General features: G+C 40.5%; 1 protein-coding gene across 1 annotated transcript in view; it reads left to right on the top strand.

Moving 5' to 3' along the window:
- LOC131979927 (endonuclease V-like) overlaps window positions 1-17,190 on the top strand; it is a 105,124-nt gene that overhangs the window by 50,853 nt on the left and 37,081 nt on the right. The window contains 1 exon segment of the mRNA XM_059344008.1: window positions 4,618-4,691. Coding sequence (XP_059199991.1) covers window positions 4,618-4,678 — 61 coding nt within the window. The 3' untranslated portion in view covers window positions 4,679-4,691.

Genomic DNA, 17,190 nt, shown 5'->3' with positions numbered 1-17,190 from the left:
ATTCAACATGAATTAGTTGCTTATTAGCATGCAAATAAGTAACATATTAATAACTGAATTTGACATTATTAAGTAGTTATTAATTAATAATCATTATTCTATGACAGCCGACCTCTCCAGGTCAGAGCTGCTCAGTCTGTTTAAAACATTATTAAAAACCTTTTTATTCTCCCAGCTAGCCTTGGCTTTTCTACTTTTTTTTTTTTTTTTTTTACCCTTTTTTAACTCTGTTTTTGGACTGAGTTTTCATTACCATTTTATTGTTTTACTGTTTTTACATTCTGACAAATAAAGCTAAAGGAATAAAAATCTATTCACGGCCATTAATGTTGGTCATTCATTTTCAGTGGATGGATGCAAAAATGTTAAACTACAGTACACTGTAAAAAAACTTCTGTTGCTTTTACAGAAAACTGTCAGTTGTGGTTCCCAGAATAATTCTGTAAAAATACAGTACAAATGTAAACAACTTTACAGAACAACTTGCACATTTTACTGGTATTCAGTGTACAATGAATAATAACTAAATGTTAATTTACTGGTATTCAATGCACAGCAAAATCTGCATGTAAATGTTGCATAATGAATGAGTATAAAAGCAGCATCATCCTGTTAAATTAGCAGTAAAGGACGCTATAATCTACAACTTTAAAATGTATATATTTTTAATTACTACAGTTTTAGGATGTAAAATGTACGAGTTGTTCTGTAAAGATGTTGACATAGGTTCTATATTTTTTACTGAAATATTCTGGTAACCACAGCTGACAGTTTATTTCTGTAAAAACAACGGGACATTTTTACAGTGTAGATCAGAGAAACTTTGGCTGTTTTGGGGAACTTTTCATTGAGCCGGGCCCCTTAAATCTCAGGGGACATTTACACTTCAATCTGAAGCCCCTAACTTCAAAAACAGTCTCAAAATACTGACACACGACCTCTTCTGCCTTCATGTTGGAGAACTTGTTGGTCTGGTTGGGGGTTATCGTCACGAGGGCCACAATTGGCCCGCGGGCCGCCAGTTTGAGACCCATGCCCTAAATAAAAGGCACTTCCCATAAAATATTTAGTCGTTTTTACCCGCAAGCGTCCTCGTGTAAACAGGGCCTGAGTTTTTTTCTGAGTCCTGGAGCAACAGAGTCTTTGTTTCTGAGTCCTGCAGCAACAGAGTCTTTGTTTCTGAGTCCTGCAGCAACAGAGTCTTTGTTTCTGAGTCCTGCAGCAACAGAGTCTTTGTTTCTGAGTCCTGGAGCAACAGAGTCTTTGTTTCTGAGTCCTGCAGCAACAGAGAGAGTCTTTGTTTCTGAGTCCTGGAGCAACAGAGTCTTTGTTTCTGAGTCCTGCAGCAACAGAGAGAGTCTTTGTTTCTGAGTCCTGCAGCAACAGAGTCTTTGTTTCTGAGTCCTGGAGCAACAGAGTCTTTGTTTCTGAGTCCTGGAGCAACAGAGTCTTTGTTTCTGAGTCCTGCAGCAACAGAGTCTTTGTATCTGAGTCCTGCAGCAACAGAGTCTTTGTATCTGAGTCCTGGAGCAACAGAGTCTTTGTATCTGAGTCCTGGAGCATCAGAGTCTTTGTTTCTGAGTCCTGCAGCAACAGAGTCTTTGTATCTGAGTCCTGCAGCAACAGAGTCTTTGTTTCTCTGGTTTTTAGTCTCCAGCAGCAGAGGAACCAGTGTTTCTGTCTGTTTTCTCTGCGTGTGGTTGTGTCTAAATGAAAGTCCTGCTCAAGCAGCTTTGGGGCCCCGAGCATAATTTTTCTTTTTGACACTCTGTAAATAAGCACTTTTAAACCTGCTGTTCTGTTCTGCTCTGTTTTGGGTTTCCAACATTTCTCCAGCTGGAGCTTCTAGTTATCAGTGTTGTGTTCAGGAACCAGTCCAGCAGGTTAGCTTCAGGTCTGTCACTCATTCTGGACACCTTTAAACACCACACACACTTTAGATGGAGAAGTTAGGGCTGGGCGATATACCAATATAAAAAATATATCCATATATTATTAAATGTGATATGGAATAAGATTAAGTCCTATTTTTATTCCTTGGCTTTCAGCCAGCATGAGACTCTCTCTTGTTTTAGTGTTTTATGGTGTGTTTTTATTTACTGTTTTTTTAAATCGTTTTTTAAAAAGCAATGAAACTATTTATTATTATTAGTGTTTATTTCCTGTTTTATAAGGGCCACTGGTCCCGACAGCTAATAAACAACCATATAAAGTTGTATTATAATTACATTGGTGGAAATTTTTATAATTTGTGTTATTACAAATGTGATTTTGTATGATCTTGTATACAATTGTGTGTTTGTGTTGATTTTTATGAGGTTTAACTGACATAACGACTTCATCAGTGACACACACACACACACACACACACACACAAACACACACACACACACACACACACACACACACACACAAACACACACTCAGTGCAGCAGTTTGATCAGAGAATTTAGCAGGTTGATGAATTCAAACAGCTTCACTGAATCAAAGCATTGATCTGAAGCTGGTGTGTGTGTGTGTGTGTGTGCGTGTGTGTGTGTGTGTGTGTGTGTGTGTGTGTGTGATGCTGTTGATAAGAAGATGACATAAATTGGGCAGAAGTAATCACACTGAGCCGTATTTCTTTCAAGTTTTGTCCGTTGTGAGGATGAATAGATTAATAGCAGCAGAGTGTTTCCTTCTAACAGCTGATTTCATTTGATTTATTTATCAATCTACCAAAAACACCAGTCAGAGCAATAACATGTTCAATAGGATCATTAGTTCATAACCTGGTCCAAGAGACATAAAACATGTAACATAACAATCATTTATAACTCCATAAATACTGGCCTCTCTTCTTTAAGTTGAATTCATGTTGAATATACACCAGGAGACGTTGGAGATGATTTCTGATCTGTTGCAGTTCAGTTACAGGAAGTTATAAGTGAAGAGGTTGTTTGATGTCTATCATAAGTGTCTGTAGGTAGTTCTTAGCCAATCGTATCAGTTATACAGCGAGACGACGACAACATCCGGGGTCTGGCTAAACCCCGTTAGCTTAGCCGCTAACAGGGCTAGTTGGTAGATTAAATCCTGTTTCCCAGCAAGGCTAAAACATCCTTCTTGGTGGTTATAAAGAAGTGTAAAGCCAAACGTTGTCCTTGTTTTAGAATAAACTTTGTCTCTAAACTATCTAGAAGTTAACCCTTTGATGTTCAACATATTTTAACGCCTTCTAATGCACAAAATGGTCTAAAATGACCCTCATTCATTCCCTTCATGTTATTTAATGGTTGCTGTGTGTTTCTGTGCTCTATCTTTTGATATCAACTTATTTTATGATTGAATATTCCAAGTATTCTTTAAATATATTGTTTTTGATAACAACAGATCATTATTTACATTTTGCCTCTCATACTTTATGAAGATAAAAGGTTTTGTTTTATTACACAGCTAACTACTTGGCTAAGTAGCTTGCATGGGTCATGTTTGACCCATGTTGTGCATTAGAAGAGTAGTGACACAAAAAGGGATTTTATTTAAAAATGAATAAAGGAAAACATAAACTGTGCATAAACCCATGCTGCCTTGCACGCTCAATTTTGTTTTGACTTTATCACAAATATAGTCTGGAGACCACCTATTAATTTTTCCATAGAGGAGGCGTGGTTTACAATCCTCCAGAGACGTTTATTAGCCGCTACGAATGTCTATCATCAGCGTCTGTATGTAGCTCTTAGCCAGTCGTTTCAAGGACAATCCCCACAACATCCGGGGTCTGGCTGAACCCCGTTAGCTTAGCCGCTAACAGGGCTAGTTGGTAGATTAAATCCTGTTTCTCAGCGAGACTAAAACCTCCTTCTTTTTGGTGATAAAGGAGTGTAAAACCAAACGTTGTCCTTGTTTTAGAATAAACTTTGTCTCTAAACTATCTAGAACTCTGTCTACAGCTAGATCCAAAGAGAGCTTGGTGTCTGCTGCAGCCATGTTGGATCTGTAAAAAAAACTACAAAACTACAAGCTTCCATCTGTCCAATAGTAGTCATCGTCCCTCCGTCCCTCCCGTTCTGTGATTGGATACCAACAGCAAGGCTAAGAATCAGACATGAGCACCATAAACCAAAGGCATCATGGGTAAACCAGGCTAGCGGACCCCTAAACGCTGTTTTCTGTCTCTCCTGAGCTTCATGTCTTCAAAGAACCAGTTCTTAGTTTGTTCTGAACCATCTTCTGATGGAACAGCAACACTTTCATAATAAACCCATATTTTCCTCGTGTGGATCCTCAGAGAAGTTGATGAAAAGAGTGTGTGGATGTTGGGACGTGAGAACACTCTGTAACATCCTGATGATGTTTGGAAGCTTCCTCACTAACATTTGTACAAACAAACCGCGAGTCTCACTGAGATTTAAGTTGTTTGTCAGATTTGTCAGCAAACAGAAGAGCGCGGCTCGTTCTGTGTTCAGTCGACGCCACGGCATTTAATTTTAATTTCCGACTTCAGAGGAACACGTTGAGTGTAAGTGTTCACCTCTGATGAAACAGTTTGTGACATCTTGTTAAATATAAAATCTCTCTCCTCTCTTCTTTCTCTCTCTGGCTCCCTCCATCTTCCTCCTCCTCCTCCTCCTCTTCACAGGCTGACTGTCGCTCCAGAGAATACCTTCGCACTCACTTCTTAGCTGCAGATCCATGAACCAGAGAATGAGGTAAGTGATAAAACACAGCGTACACGTGTTGCTGTGTGTGATTTACACAAGCTTTAAATAGGCTTAAAGCCACAGCAAGTGACTCAGAGAGGAATCTCCCAAATCCTCCAGTAAAGCCACGTTTGTTGACAGAAAGCCTTCATCATTCTCGTCTAATTTGCTGCTTTAAATTAAGCAAATTTATTGTCGAGGAGGATAAACACGCTGCGACCGTCACAAAGCTGAAGATTGTTTCAGAAGTTGCCAGAAACTAATTTGTTCTTGCTGCGTGATTAGCTGCAGCGCAGCGGGAGCAGAGGGACGATGGAACACTTTAAATCAAACCTGTGAAATTAAACTCATCCGTTACCAACATGGAGCCGTCTACATAACACAGGTCTTAATAACTTCAACCCCCGGGGGCCCAGATACACTCAGGTACTGGTTCCATAGAAACTAGACCTGAACCACATCTCAGGAACCCACTGAACATGAAACATGAATGAAATAATACTGGACATGGCCTGTTTTATATCAGGATCCTTGACCTCTGACCTCAAATATATCTGAACAAAGATTGGTTCTCTGGGTTTCCATGAGTCTTTATGTCATTCCATGCAGCTGAGGCCAGAAACCTGCAGTTTTTATCATGCATTTAAATGTGTTCACCAATTTAATTAAACTGTTTCTGCATCCTGGAGCTGCATGAATCAGGTTTGACTGGAAAGACGAGACTGAGGCTCCGTTTACATGGTGACGGTCTGAACAGAAGACGTTAAAGTGGCGTCTTACTGTTTATTCTGCGTTTAGACGAGCGTTTTCAGGAGGAAATCTGCTGCATACGGCAGTGATCGGAGGGTTGGTGGTTCAATCCCTGACCATTGCAGCCTACATGTTCATCGGTGTGTGAATGAATTCCTGCTGGTGGCAGGTGGTTTAGGGTAGCCTCTGCCACCAGGATGAATGTGTGAGTGAACGGGTGAATGAGTCAGTCTGTAGTGTAAAGAGCTTTGAGTGGTCGCAAATCGACTAGAAAAGCGCTATTTAAAAGCAGGTCCATTTACCGTTACAGTTTTACACTCTGGAAGCTGGTTTCACATTTTTGCCTTTTTAAGCCCCAAAAACACCGTCGCCGTCTAAACGAAAGGCACTTCACATTAAATATTAGTGTTTTTTACCTGCAGGCGTGCTGGTGTAGACGGGGCCTGAGAGTTTAGGATCCTTTGTTGGTTTGGGGTGTGGAGGGACGAGGTGAACCGAGGACTCGGAGGTTAAACCGACTCAGAGAGAGGCAGCGGTGAGCAGAGAGAAGCCTTTGATCCTGTGATTCTCATCTGAAATAACAGGCCGAGGTCCGTCCTACCTTCCTCATTACCCATCAAAGCTGCACACTCACATGCTCCCAAAACTCAGTCATCATTCGCTCTCCCTCTGCAAAGTTTTTATTCAAACGTGTCCAGAATGAAAGGAGCAGCAGCAGCTCTCACCCAGCTGCTCCCTCCCAGCACCTCACCAGGGTGTTGCTCCCTCTCATCCCACAGCTTCCCCACTGGGAAACATAATGGGATGTCCGTGTTCATCCACTAGGAAGCTCCCTGACGAGGTGAATCCTCTGAGCGCCTCCACTCTTTGATCAGCCTCTACAAAGAGACGGAGACAGGCAGGAAGAGAGGCGGAGTGCTGAGTGTGCAGAGCTGCAGCAGCTTTCTGCAGGCCTGAACCCTCATCTGCTCTAACTCTGCTGCAGAAACACCATCACACTCACAGCTACAGCTGGGAAACACCACATCTCTTCATTTATCTCAGAACAGGACTGAGTGTTGATAGGGCTGCACAATTAATCACATGTTAACCCTCTAAAAAGCTCCAAACCATCCAGACTAGAAAACAAAGCAGCTTGGAGCCCTACTGTACATTTACCTCTAAAGTTCTGGCTGTAAACTCCATGAGGCCAGTTTCAGTTTGATGATGATATACCAAGTAAAACTGGAGACAAGCTCAAATAGATTTAGTATCAAATGATAGAACTGGATGGAGCCCTCTTATATGTTATAAGAGACAAAATGACTAAAAAGACACAAAAAAAGACACAAAATGACCATATAGGTGAAAAAATATACCAACATGGCATTTAAACATGTTTTAAGTGGTGAATACAGGCAGAATGGAAGGAGTCAGACATGGAGGAAATAGAACAAAACTACAGAGTTAATCGTGATCACTATTTTGGCCGCCACGATTAAATTAACCTGATGGTCTGTGATATTTCCATTTTAAAATGCGTCTCTCCTGCATATCTAATCAACACTTTCTACACCAGTAGTCCACCAACCACCAGGGGGCGGGGCCGTGTTTCTCCCCTGAAAACAGCCTGGTTGCTGATTGGCTAGAACGCTAAGCAGGATGTGACGTAGTACTGGACGCCACAACAACACGCAACATTTGTAAAAGCCGGTGAAGCAGTGTTGGCAACTTAGCAACTTTGTTGTTATATTTACAAACTTTTCAGACCCCCTTAGAGACTATTTTTCAAGAAAGCGACTGGAGACAAATCCAGAGACTTTTTCTGGTGTTATTAGAGACTTGTGGAGACTCGTTCTTACTCTTCTTAACGAGCCGCGGGGCCGGAGGCTCTTCTTAACGAGCCGCGGGGGCCGGAGGCTCTTCTTAACGAGCCACGGGGGCCGGAGGCTCTTCTTAATGAGCTGCGGGGGCCAGAGGCTCTTCTTAATGAGCTGCGGGGGCCAGAGGCTCTTCTTAATGAGCTGCGGGGGCCGGAGGCTCTTCTTAACGAGCTGCAGGGGCCCGAGGCTCTTCTTAACGAGCTGCGGGGGCCGGAGGCTCTTCTTAACGAGCCGTGGGGGCCGGAGGCTCTTCTTAACGAGCTGCGGGGGCCCGAGGCTCTTCTTAACGAGCTGCGGGGGCCGGAGGCTCTTCTTAACGAGCTGCGGGGGCCGAAGGCTCTTCTTAACGAGCCGTGGGGGCCGGAGCCTCTTCTTAACGAGACGCGGGGGCCGGTTCAAATTGAACAATACAAATTCAAATTTTATGATTCAAATTCAGGTTTTTAAATGCAATTATTCAAGTTAAGCAATTCAAATTCAAATATAACTGATTCAAATTCAGTTTCTGAATAGTTTTGGTCAAGATCATGTGGAAATTGATATTTCTCCCAAACTGTATTTAAGTTCCCTGTTAGGGTCAAACCCTCAACTTTGTAGTTCCCGGTGTCTTCCTGTTTCTTCACATAGATTCACGTTGATTCTAATGGAAAGTTTCCAACTTTGAAAATTCCTGGAATTTTGCAACCCTAACTGTTACTATACTTTTTGTTTTTTAAAAATGTTGTAGTACCAGATGATTGTTTATGAACTGGCAGATGATTGTTTATGAACGTTGCATCATTCCTTGTAGTAAAGAAGCTGTAGATGCTGCGTTCATGTCTTGTTGGACGTTCTGGAAAAAGAGAAACTCTGTAGCTTTGTGCACTAATCTAAGGTGTTTATTCATGTTGCTAACCTTGCGGTCCTTAATGAGCCATATTAATATTTCATTCATTTCTAGTAGTTTGTGAAGGCAGATTCTTCATTAGCTGGATACATTAAAATAGTGTTGATATTGTATTCTCTTTAGATTTAGCTGCCGTCAGTTCACTGGTTGGGACTGTAGTTATTGTCACCATGTGGGATTCCCTGTCTGAGTATTAACTGTTAACTGTATGAGCTGTTATTATTATTATTTTAGCACCTTTTAGCCAGCTGTTAATTTATTCTGTCATCACATGCTGTATGTGTGAATCACTGCAGAGGGAATATTCAGTGTATGGATGTGTGAAGCAGGAAAACAGGAAAAACTGAAAAAAATGAGTCAGAAAAACAGGAAAAATTATCAGTAAAACAGGAAAAAATAGTCAGAAAAACAGGAAAAAATAGTCAGAAAAAGAGGAAAAATTTGTCAGAAAACAGGAAAAAATAGTCAGAAAAAGAGGAAAAAATAGTCAGAAAAACAGGAAAAAATAGTCAGAAAAACAGGAAAAAAATAGTCAGAAAAACTGGAAAAAATAGTCAGAAAAACAGAAAAAAATAGTCAGAAAGAACGAAAAAAATTGTCAGAAAAACAGGAAAACATTTTCAGAAAAACAAGAAAAAATTGTCAGAAAAACAGGAAAAAATTATCAGTGAAACTGAAAAAACTAGTCAGAAAAACAGCAAAAAAACTAGTCAGAACAAGAGGAGACAAGGCAGATTTCCACCAGATTGGACAGTAACTTCTATGTTCCAACAGCAGGATGATGTGAACAGTTTTCTCTCTCTGCTGCTCCTCTCTGAGATTATTAGATATTAGTAAAACGTTTCTATTATTCAGGTGGAGGAATGTGTCGTCCTGTCGGAGGTGTGATCTCTCTTCAGGGCCTTTTTGCTTTTTGTTAGAGATTTTCACATTTCTGCCCCCAAAGGAGCTCATCACAGCAGAACTTAAACTAAAAGTTGTGGGCTTCTGTAGCAGGAACAGCTTTAAGACCTGATAGAGCCTCAAAAAACTGAAATTGATTTACAGCAAAGAAACTTTTTGTCTCTCACCTGATTGTCTCCATGTGGACACTGAAGCATCCACACACTGCAAAAAATAAGAAATAAATCACTAGAATGAAGCAAATACATGCTGAAACAAGTCAAATTATCTGCCAGAGCAGTAAGTAAATGTTTCTTTGTAAGAATTCTTTAAATAAGTAAAAATATCTCGACACTGGAAAAACCAATGATGTCTTAAAATAAATCTAAATATTCTTATTTTGAGCAATTGTGGATTGAAAAGCCCGACTGTTTGGAACATTAAAATACTTGAAACGAGCACGTTTTTTTTCCTCATCCCTAATTAAGAAAAAAGTTGCACCGTATTTCTTACGGTAAAGTTCTGGCAACCAGCTGCTGGTTTTTACCATAAAAACAACAGGGTTTTTTTTTTTTTTTTTTTTTTCCCGTGAATCAAGTATCAGGGTATAAATGGTACCGTGAATCAAGTTTTAGGGTATAAATGGTACCATGAATCAAGTTTCAGGGTATAAATGGTACCATGAATCAAGTATCAGGGTATAAATGGTACCATGAATCAATTTTTAGGGTATAAATGGTACCGTGAATCAAGTATCAGGGTATAAATGGTACCGTGAATCAAGTTTTAGGGTATAAATGGTACCATGAATCAAGTTTTAGGGTATAAATGGTACCGTGAATCAAGTTTCAGGGTATAAATGGTACCATGAATCAAGTTTTAGGGTATAAATGGTACCGTGAATCAAGTTTCAGGGTATAAATGGTACCATGAATCAATTTTTAGGGTATAAATGGTACCGTGAATCAAGTTTCAGGGTATAAATGGTACCATGAATCAAGTTTCAGGGTATAAATGGTACCGTGAATCAAGTTTCAGGGTATAAATGGTACCATGAATCAAGTTTCAGGGTATAAATGGTACCGTGAATCAAGTTTCAGGGTATGAATGGTACCGTGAATCAGGTTTCAGGGTATAAATGGTACCGTGAATCAAGTTTCAGGGTATAAATGGTACCGTGAATCAAGTTTCAGGGTATAAATGGTACCATGAATCAAGTTTCAGGGTATAAATGGTACCGTGAATCAAGTTTCAGGGTATAAATGGTACCATGAATCAAGTTTCAGGGTATAAATGGTACCGTGAATCAAGTTTCAGGGTATGAATGGTACCGTGAATCAGGTTTCAGGGTATAAATGGTACCGTGAATCAAGTTTTAGGGTATAAATGGTGCCATGAATCAAGTTTCAGGGTATAAATGGTACCGTGAATCAAGTTTCAGGGTATAAATGGTACCATGAATCAAGTTTCAGGGTATAAATGGTACCGTGAATCAAGTTTCGGGGTATAAATGGTACCGTGAATCAAGTTTCAGGGTATAAATGGTACCGTGAATCAGGTTTCAGGGTATAAATGGTACCGTGAATCAGGTTTCAGGGTATAAATGGTACCATGAATCAGGTTTCAGGGTATAAATGGTACCGTGAATCAGGTTTCAGGGTATAAATGGTACCGTGAATCAAGTTTCAGGGTATAAATGGTACCGTGAATCAAGTTTCAGGGTATAAATGGTACCATGAATCAAGTTTCAGGGTATAAATGGTACCGTGAATCAAGTTTCAGGGTATAAATGGTACCGTGAATCAAGTTTCAGGGTATGAATGGTACCGTGAATCAGGTTTCAGGGTATAAATGGTACCGTGAATCAAGTTTTAGGGTATAAATGGTGCCATGAATCAAGTTTCAGGGTATAAATGGTACCGTGAATCAAGTTTCAGGGTATAAATGGTACCATGAATCAAGTTTCAGGGTATAAATGGTACCGTGAATCAAGTTTCAGGGTATAAATGGTACCGTGAATCAAGTTTCAGGGTATAAATGGTACCGTGAATCAAGTTTCAGGGTATAAATGGTACCGTGAATCAGGTTTCAGGGTATAAATGGTACCGTGAATCAAGTTTTAGGGTATAAATGGTACCGTGAATCAAGTTTCAGGGTATAAATGGTACCGTGAATCAAGTTTCAGGGTATAAATGGTACCATGAATCAAGTTTCAGGGTATAAATGGTACCATGAATCAAGTTTCAGGGTATAAATGGTACCGTGAATCAAGTTTTAGGGTATAAATGGTACCGTGAATCAAGTTTCAGGGTATAAATGGTACCATGAATCAAGTATCAGGGTATAAATGGTACCATGAATCAATTTTTAGGGTATAAATGGTACCGTGAATCAAGTATCAGGGTATAAATGGTACCGTGAATCAAGTTTTAGGGTATAAATGGTACCGTGAATCAAGTTTTAGGGTATAAATGGTACCGTGAATCAAGTTTCAGGGTATAAATGGTACCGTGAATCAAGTTTTAGGGTATAAATGGTACCGTGAATCAAGTTTCAGGGTATAAATGGTACCATGAATCAATTTTTAGGGTATAAATGGTACCGTGAATCAAGTTTCAGGGTATAAATGGTACCATGAATCAAGTTTCAGGTATAAATGGTACCATGAATCAAGTTTCAGGGTATAAATGGTACCATGAATCAAGTTTCAGGGTATAAATGGTACCGTGAATCAAGTTTCAGGGTATAAATGGTACCGTGAATCAGGTTTCAGGTATAAATGGTACCGTGAATCAGGTTTCAGGGTATAAATGGTACCGTGAATCAGGTTTCAGGGTATAAATGGTACCATGAATCAGGTTTCAGGGTATAAATGGTACCATGAATCAGGTTTCAGGGTATAAATGGTACCATGAATCAGGTTTCAGGGTATAAATGGTACCGTGAATCAAGTTTCAGGGTATAAATGGTACCGTGAATCAAGTTTCAGGGTATAAATGGTACCGTGAATCAAGTTTCAGGGTATAAATGGTACCGTGAATCAAGTTTCAGGGTATAAATGGTACCATGAATCAAGTTTCAGGGTATAAATGGTACCGTGAATCAAGTTTCAGGGTATGAATGGTACCGTGAATCAGGTTTCAGGGTATAAATGGTACCGTGAATCAAGTTTAGGGTATAAATGGTGCCATGAATCAAGTTTCAGGGTATAAATGGTACCGTGAATCAAGTTTCAGGGTATAAATGGTACCATGAATCAAGTTTCAGGGTATAAATGGTACCGTGAATCAAGTTTCAGGGTATAAATGGTACCGTGAATCAAGTTTCAGGGTATAAATGGTACCGTGAATCAGGTTTCAGGGTATAAATGGTACCGTGAATCAGGTTTCAGGGTATAAATGGTACCATGAATCAGGTTTCAGGGTATAAATGGTACCATGAATCAGGTTTCAGGGTATAAATGGTACCGTGAATCAAGTTTCAGGGTATAAATGGTACCATGAATCAAGTTTCAGGGTATAAATGGTACCGTGAATCAAGTTTCAGGGTATAAATGGTACCATGAATCAAGTTTCAGGGTATAAATGGTACCGTGAATCAAGTTTCAGGGTATGAATGGTACCGTGAATCAGGTTTCAGGGTATAAATGGTACCGTGAATCAAGTTTTAGGGTATAAATGGTGCCATGAATCAAGTTTCAGGGTATAAATGGTACCGTGAATCAAGTTTCAGGGTATAAATGGTACCATGAATCAAGTTTCAGGGTATAAATGGTACCGTGAATCAAGTTTCAGGGTATAAATGGTACCGTGAATCAAGTTTCAGGGTATAAATGGTACCGTGAATCAAGTTTCAGGGTATAAATGGTACCGTGAATCAGGTTTCAGGGTATAAATGGTACCGTGAATCAAGTTTTAGGGTATAAATGGTACCATGAATCAAGTTTCAGGGTATAAATGGTACCGTGAATCAAGTTTCAGGGTATAAATGGTACCATGAATCAAGTTTCAGGGTATAAATGGTACCATGAATCAAGTTTCAGGGTATAAATGGTACCGTGAATCAAGTTTCAGGGTATAAATGGTACCGTGAATCAAGTTTCAGGGTATAAATGGTACCGTGAATCAAGTTTCAGGGTATAAATGGTACCGTGAATCAAGTTTCAGGGTATAAATGGTACTGTGGGGTCTCTGCTGATTCACACCTGTAACAGACGGCACATTTAATGTCACACAGCATCTCAACTTTTTTGGAAACATTGTTGCAAATTTAAGTTGACCCACTATCTCAGTCTGCTAAATCATTGAGTGTGTGTGTGTGTGTGTGTGTGTGTGTGTGTCTGTGTGTGTGTGTGTGTGTGTGTGTGTGTGTCTGTGTGTGTGTGTGGGGACCAGGCTCTGACCCAGACTGTTCTGAGTCCAGTTTTGCTTCTAGGGACGCTAAATAAAACATGTCCAGGTGACTCTGGGGCAAAAAGCTTTAATCATATTTTTTCTCTCCATCACTCTTTAGTTCTGTGTGTCTTTGTTCTCTTCTTCTCCTTCAAACACAAAGAAACAAATGACTGCATCTACTCTGTTCACTCCTATGCAGCTGTTGTATAAATAAACATTTGTTATGATTAGGTTCACATTACTTATGATCAAAAAAACATCAAGTACACTGCTTAAAAAAAGTATTGATGAATACTTTTTATAGGCAGTGTAGCTGCAGTAACACAATACATATCAAGCCAGCTAATATTACTGACTGTTCAACAGCCTGGTGTCCGTCTGCAGCCTTTTATTTCACAAACTCTCTAAAAATCAGTTCCAGATCTACTCATTCTCACCTTTTCTCTTCTTTGTTCCTCCATAAAGTCTCTGTGGTCTCTGTAGAATCTTCTTTCTCTCTGAAAACCTGCTTTTCTCCAAGGTCCAAAGCTTGAGCTAGCGGTGTAAACACCAACACTCTACCGGTGCTCCGAGCAGTCTTGGGAGAACAGAGCTAAATGACCACAACTACAGTTAAAAGTTTAGCTTTACTTTAGCAACAAGTAAAGCTTTCTGCTGAGTGGAATGAAGAAGGGATGGGTGAGATGGCCCTAAAAGATTATAAAGATATTTCAGGGTATTTTTGCAATAACAATATTCTTGATGATATTTAAAAAATATTGAATAATATATATAAAATATGATTTTTTAGTCCTGTGTAGATAAATAAAAATCATACAAAAAAATGAAAATCAATCATACATTTTAAATGTAGTGTAAACTGCAAATCTCAACAGTTGCCAAATACAAAAAAATTACTCTAAACTCTTGAGTATTAACAAATAATAAAATAACCATCTAGGGGGTCCGGGGGCATGTACGTACACTTTTTAAGTAAAATGCATCAACCTTGTCCACTTTGAGAGGTAAATGTTTTTAATTTTTAATTTTTTTATTTAACCTTTTATTTAAACAGGTAATCTCATTGAGACACAGGCTCTCATTCTCAAGAGAGACCTGATAAATGTGAGCTAACTCCTCACATCACATTTTTCACAGTCAACATGTTTCCACGAGGACTCAAAGTGTGTGAATGTGATTGTATGCAGCCAGGCGGCATCACTTAAAGCCATAAGAGCATCTTTGGACATGTGGAAGTTTCCATCAGCTACTCCTTCCACAAAGTTCTCCTCCATCACTAGATCTCCCAGGTCTCGTTCACAGCCGTCTGGCTCCTCCCACCAATCGCTGCATCCAGAATGTGATGGAGGTAATTCCAGATCCTTCTCTGTTCACTAATACTATCTGTACATATCCTGGACATTTGGTGGAAAGACTCCTGTAAGTTTATTAGAGCTGCCAGAGCAGCTTGAAGGTCCCACCATGGAAATAATCCCACGTTTCTTTATTTCCTGTCCTGGAGCATGTATGTGACGTAAACACATACGTGACGTGAGCAGATCAGATCAGAGTTTTGTGTCTTGTCAGTGTAGACGACACGCTACGGAGGAGAGGATCTCAGTTTACACTCTGGAGGCTGGAGGCACATTTTAACGTTTTTAAGACCCAAAAACGCCGTCACCGTCTAAACGAAAGGCACTTTCCATAAAATATTTTGTTGTTTTTCCCCGCAGGCGTCTTCATGTGAACGAGCCTGAGTGGAGAGAGATTCTCAGTTTGCCTCAGGCAGCTGCAGCCATCGTACAGTTACAGTGAATCTGTGTGTTTATGCAGTGAAGTGGAGGATTAGCAGAGGAGATGACAGGGAAGGAGATAAATTGCAAAAAGGTCAGAAAGTGTAGGGGTGGAAAGGGTGTGTGTGTGTGTGTGTGTGTGTGTGTGTGTGTGTGTGTGTAGGTGTGTGTGTGTGTGTGTGTGTGTGTCTGTGTGTGTGTGTGTGTGTGTGTGTGTGTGTGTGTGCTGGTCTCGGGGGTTGAGAGCTCAGAGGGAGATAAATCAAAGCTGGTTTGAAAGTGAAAAGGTGGGAGGGAGCAGAGGGAGAGTCGACATCATTGGACTGTGAAAGAGTTTCGTTCCTGTATCGGCATCCTGTCAGCTGTTTCCACGCCAACAGAGATACAAATTACACAGAAGAGAGAATAAAGGAGAAGAAGTGTACTGGTGCACATTTACAGAGTGAACCTTTTAAATAATAATCATGTTTATTTTGTTGCTCGTTATCGCAATGAAACTATGATCTTTTTTTGGACAAATTTGATCTTGCTTCCAAACTTTTGGCCTGTAGTGAACATCATATATAACGAGCTCATCTCGTTTATTTGGTGTCAATTCTTTCTGGTGTAGTTGTACTTCATCAGGTGAGTATAAGTACTCACATGTGCTTGATGAGTCATGCTTTGGAGCTTTTGGTGACTCCAGACAACAAGGTCTCACAGAAATCTGTGAAATAGCCACGGATTTTGCTTAACTCAAAATCCGTGGAATAGCCACGGATTCGCTCAAATTTCCGTGAAACTGACACGGATTTCGCTACAATGCAAGTTAATGCCAGTCATATCCCGTGGCTATTCCAACATATAAAGTGATTATGTACATTCACTGAGTGAAGATTTAGAAAATAAAACATATATTTCTGGCTAGAAATGTGATCAAAATCCATTTTTATGCAGAAACTAAGTCAAAATATTGATTTTTCACTAAAAATGAGAGAACTGTCCGCCATGTTTTTTGTTCTGACCGCCGGGACCTTGAAAGTCACGTGACTTGGAACAAACCAATAGGAACAAATATCCATGGAATAGCCACGGGATATGACTGTCATTAACTTGCATTGTAGCCAAATCCGTGTCAGTTTCACGGAAATTTGAGTGATTCCGTGGCTATTCCACGGATTTTGAGCTAAGCGAAATCCGTGGCTTTTTCACGGATTTCTGTGAGACCAGGTTGCTCCAGAGGGTTAATGTTGGACTGGATATTTAACTTTATTCAACTGAAATAGATCCGAGCTCCTGTTCTTCAGTGCTTGGTGATTTTATCATGTTCAGACTGTGTCAGAAACTAAATGAGCTGTTTGCTGCCTCTTGTTTCCTCCCTCCGTAGACCTCCTTCTCCTCCTCCTCTCCTCCTCCTCTCCTCTCTCCTCCTCCTCTCCTCCTCCTCTCCTCTCTCCTCCTCCTCTCCTCCCTCCTCCCGTCTCTCCTCCCGGCTCAGAGATGCTTCTAGTTATCTCTGAGGAGAGGCGGGGGTTCGTGTCAGGGCGTATGTGTTTGACGACGAGGCGGCGCCGGTGAAAAATGAGGCAGGTGGCGGCAATTTATCAAGCGCTGAGCGGCGCATGGCGGCGTCCCGTTGGAGGGAGGCGAGGCCGCTAGACGCCACTCGGAGGGCTTAAACACGCCACTCGGAGGGTTTCTGTGTGAGGCGGCTGATGAAATAGATGCAGCTTCTCCTCTGCTGCCTCACACAGACAGAGGGAGGATAGGAGGAGGAGGAGGAGGAGGAGGAGGAGGAGGAGGAGGAGGAGGAGGAGAAAGGTCTTTCCTCTATCTGCAGGCTTCCACTCGGCTTTTCTCCCTCAGCTCCCAGATTAAAATCAAACTCACTCCTGGTGCTCCAGTCTGTGTATCATTCGTTCTTTCCATTTTCAATTGGCAATCAAAAATCAGATAATGAAACATTGACTGGTTATTTTGTTA

The sequence above is a fragment of the Centropristis striata genome, chromosome 1 (genome assembly GCF_030273125.1).
Source record: "Centropristis striata isolate RG_2023a ecotype Rhode Island chromosome 1, C.striata_1.0, whole genome shotgun sequence".
NCBI classification, from domain to species: Eukaryota; Metazoa; Chordata; class Actinopteri; order Perciformes; family Serranidae; genus Centropristis; species Centropristis striata.
Note: the sequence above shows the minus strand (reverse complement) of the source record. Positions and strands in the feature narration are given on the sequence as shown.